Source organism: Nuphar pumila, chromosome 15 (genome assembly GCF_984573655.1).
Source record: "Nuphar pumila chromosome 15, dmNupPumi1.hap1.1, whole genome shotgun sequence".
NCBI classification, from domain to species: Eukaryota; Viridiplantae; Streptophyta; class Magnoliopsida; order Nymphaeales; family Nymphaeaceae; genus Nuphar; species Nuphar pumila.
The window spans coordinates 87,615,523-87,619,838 of record NC_143263.1 but is presented as its reverse complement, the minus strand read 5'-3'; the positions used below and the strand labels follow the sequence as shown (position 1 = coordinate 87,619,838).

General features: G+C 37.8%; 1 protein-coding gene across 1 annotated transcript; it reads left to right on the top strand.

Moving 5' to 3' along the window:
• Window positions 1–252: 252 nt before the first annotated feature.
• On the top strand, window positions 253–2,223 carry LOC149815906 (superoxide dismutase [Cu-Zn]-like). Its single transcript, XM_089990648.1, has 5 exons — window positions 253–277; window positions 1,435–1,536; window positions 1,622–1,717; window positions 1,819–1,850; window positions 2,024–2,223. Exons 1-5 carry the CDS (start codon window positions 253–255, stop codon window positions 2,204–2,206), a joined length of 438 nt encoding a protein of 145 aa, XP_089846774.1. The 3' UTR covers window positions 2,207–2,223.
• The last annotated feature ends 2,093 nt before the right edge of the window (window positions 2,224–4,316 follow it).

The following is a 4,316-nucleotide window of genomic DNA, read 5'->3' as shown; positions in this document are numbered from 1 at the left end:
AACTTCAGGAACTGAAAACCCGCTTAACTCCCAATAGAACCAGGTTATTCTGTTCGAATCTAGCAAGTTAGTCTCGCCCGACACACATCCGCTTTCACACGTTGAGATCCATTTGGATCTCGGATTGTGAATCGGCTTCATCGCCGACCCCACCATCATTTTTGGTATCAAAGTTTAGGTTGTTGGATTTCTTAATCCGACATGGTTTCAAAATTATTAGCTGCATTTAAAAAAAATTAGGAGTTTGTCGTCATGGCTGGACGAATGGGAGGAAGAGGTCAAAATGACCTTAACCTTAAAAATGAGGGTCGAGATATTAGATATAAAAATTGAGATTTACGGCGACAACTTGATAAAGCTAACAAGAGAATAGAGAACCTGAGTAGAATGATGGAAGAACTCACAAGAAAATGTGACAGACGTGCTAAGTGTAGTTCACGCGGTTCTTGAAGAACACGTGCTACAAACTCATATGACTCAGATAGTGAGTTTGATTCATTTCATCAAGGTCAAGATAGTAGGGGTACTCACTCTCATTGGAGATCACATTGGGACTTCAGGTTGCGATTTGATATTCCTGAATTCAATGAAACCAAAACTCTCGAAGAATTTCTCGACCGGATTAGCGAAGTTCACGAAATTCTTGAATTCAAGAAAGTTCCAGAGGATTGACGCATGTGATTAATTTTCTTCAAGCTTAAAGGTCGAGCTGCAGCCTGGTGGCACCAGCTCAAACAAACATGTATGCATCAAAGTTGTGCACCAATTGAATGATCGGAGCACATAGAGCAGAAATTGCATGCTCAATTCTTACCTTTGAACTATCATCGAGAATTATATCAAAAATACCAAAACTTGAATCAAGGTACCAGGTCGGTAGATCAATACATCGAAGAGTTTCATGACTTAGTTGCGTGAAACGCTATTAATGAAAGCGAAAAGCAACTAGTGTCGAAATATATTGGAGGTTTGAACTTTCAATTACAGGATATGTTGAATTTCGTTGTGTTTGACTGTATCTGAAGTTCATCAAAAGATGTGTCAATGAGAATGGTCTAGTCAACGAAAGACCTTAGCTAGAGCTAATCAAACTACTAAACCAGCAGTGCGGGCCGCAGTGGTTCCTAATGCTAAAGTTGGCCCACCCTACCGTCGCCTCAATGTTACTGCTCAACCTAGGGTTGTGAGCACGTAGGAACCCAAGGAGACTCACTAGTTTCAATATTTTCAATATCCTCGTCAAGTGTTATACTCTTAGAACATCGAGGGTTCGTATGAAAAAGAAAAATCAGGATTTGATCTAGAGATCCTGTCTGCAATCATTTCTCCTATTCCTTCTTTGTTGGTATCTTGCTTTTTCTCTTCCAGAGGAGAGTAAGAAAACATGAGAGTTTTAGTTCTAATTGATGTTGTGATCTGTTTGGGCTGTTTCAGAGGCTACCCATGTTGCGGGAAGAATCGCAGGCCTTTCCTCTGGTCTGCATGGATTCCATATTCATGCTTTGGGTGATACCACCAATGGTTGCATCTCAACCGGTACTCTTCATCCTGCTTGTTATTTTTCTTGTTTTTTGGTCTATCTTAAACAATTCAAGCAATTTGTTGGATGTGTTGGTTTTAGGCCCTCATTTCAATCCACTGAAAAAGAACCATGGCGCCCCCACTGATGGGGATAGGCATGTCGGTGATCTCGGCAACATATTCGTCGGTCAGTATGGTGAGTTCCTTATTGGGTTTCGAATTTCAGTTGATTCTGTAGTATTCCTTCATGAAATCCTGCCTGGCTGCTTCATTTTTGTTAGGGGTTTTGTGTTTCAGGAGTGGTTGAAGTTTGTTTGAAGGACATCCAGGTCTAAATCCTTCGCGACCCGAATCATTTTTTGTTGGCTGTTGAGCTGCAATTTTTCTTCTTTTTTGTTTGTTTTGCTTGGTTGAACAGGAGATGGCATTAGGTTAACTGGAGATGGCGTAAAGTTACCGTTCGATGCCTTTCTGTTCTTGATCCCATGACTTCAATTTGCAGATTCCACTTACGGGACCACATTCTATACTTGGCAGGGCGATAGTCGTTCACGCTGATCCTGATGAACTTGGTAGAGGTGAATTGAGCAACAAGTTCCCTTCTTCCGGTTGTTCATCTTTTTATTTTTATTGTTCTTATGTAGGTTTTGTTATCCTGAGCAACACTGGCCACCACATATTTTAACCTGTATATCTAGCTTGTTATAAGCATATCACTGATTATAATTGCAACATATTTTTGGATTGTTATGCCATTAATTATTTAAAATTAATCCTTGAATGAACAGTTTCTGATGTAATCTGAGATCTATACTGGATTCCTTGGTGCACTTTTTCTTTTTTTTAGCTTCACATAGTGACAAACCATGGTGTAGTAAGTGAATTTTCTGCACATCCGGCAAGACATGTAAACTAGTTGATCTCTTGCCTTTTATATTCATTACTTAGTGCTGCAGAAAACACTAAAATCTAAAGAAAATGCGTCAGAACTGAACCCAAAATGTGGGAGGATAACATCATACTTGAGTAGATTTTCTCAAAGGGGGTTCTTCTTGAGAGACATTTCTGAAGCCTCTAGTCAGTTGTTGCTTTTTTTGGCGCTGAGATGGGTGCTGCTGGATGCTTAGAAATATTCATAACGTCAGCTTGTTGTTCACCAAGAATCATTCCCAAACTTTCAAACTTTTCAACTGTAGCATTATTACCCATGGGCCAAACTGATAGAGAACTTTGTTCTGGACTTTTTTTCGCAATATTATGAGATATCTCAACTATAGTAGAATCATCTATAGGCCGAGTTGATAAAGTACTTTGACCTTCTTGTTGCTGCATACTTCTTTCATACTAATTCTGCCCCTATCCTCGTTCGTAGACCCTTTTGTGAAAACTGGAATTTGGAGAGTAAATTACCCTCTTTAGGTTGGGGTTTATTATGGCTAATTTCAGCTGAGAGGTTGTGAATGAACTGTTGGCTTCATGTTGGGATTCATTATGAATGATTTTGTCTGTATGAGATCACAGTATGTAGAAAGCACAGTAATCTCCTCATGTCATGTATTCAATTTGGAAGGGCAACGGCATCAGAGATTGGTTGAGAATTTTTTGCTACATGCTGCAAATACCATGAATTCAAGACATATGACGTGTTTGGAAATCAATATTCACTTGGTTTCAAGATTAGAACATTGATAACCATTGTATTCATCATCATATCCAACAAACTTACAAACTTGTGCCTTTGGTGAGATCTTATCACATAATGGATCATCCACATGCACAAAATGTTTACAAGAAAAAATACTTGTTAAAAGAAAAAAAATATGATGAAATCTTTTCCTAACAATGGTAATCACATTCTGTTAATTTTTGTTTCTGAAATGTGTGTGTACTTTCTCTCAAAAACACCATTTTGTTTGGATGTTATAGGCAAAAACCCCATGTAATATGCCATTATTGTTAATATATATATATATATATATATATATATATATATATATATATATATATTGTATGTTATGTAATAGGTAATTCTCTCTAGGGGCATTTTGGTTTTGTTATTTTTATGTAAATAGTGACTGCCCATTAGGGACAATATTGTATTTTTGTCTTTATTGTATAGTGTAGGGGGACTGTTGGGACTGTTCAGTGAATATCTCTCTTAAATGCTCACTAGATGAGTAGTAAACCATGACTTTAGCATAGCTTGTGCAAAAAGTGTGCCTCGAAGCGAGGCACAGCCTACTCAGCCTCAGTGACACCTAAAAAGTGCATTAGGGTGCGAAGTGTGCGCCTCAAGCACCTTGAGGCATGCTTCACACATGAGGCACACACCTCTTATATAAGCTTAATGCTATTAAATATATATATATATATATATATATATATATATATATATATATATATATATATATATATATATAAAACGAAAGGGAGAAGGGTTTAGGTCGTCTCCCCTTCTCTCCTCCTCCACCTCCCTTCAACTGCTCTGGCGACCGACCCACTATTCCAATGGGAGCTTTCGGCAACAAAAGGTACTCTCTCTCTCTGTCGCTATTTTTTTTTCTTTTTCTCCTTTTTCCTTCTTCCTCTTTTTTTTTCCCTTATTGTCTCCTTTCATTCTTTCTTCTTTTTTTTTTGTTTTCCCATTTCTTCTTCATTTTCTGTTTCCCATTTTTTTCTTTTCCCCCTTTCTTCCCATTTGTAACGCCCTGGGGTTTTAAAATCTTTAAAAATGAGTACATTTTTTTTAATAAACAACGGAAATGGTTTTTGGCTTTTGGTTTTAAAACTCGGGC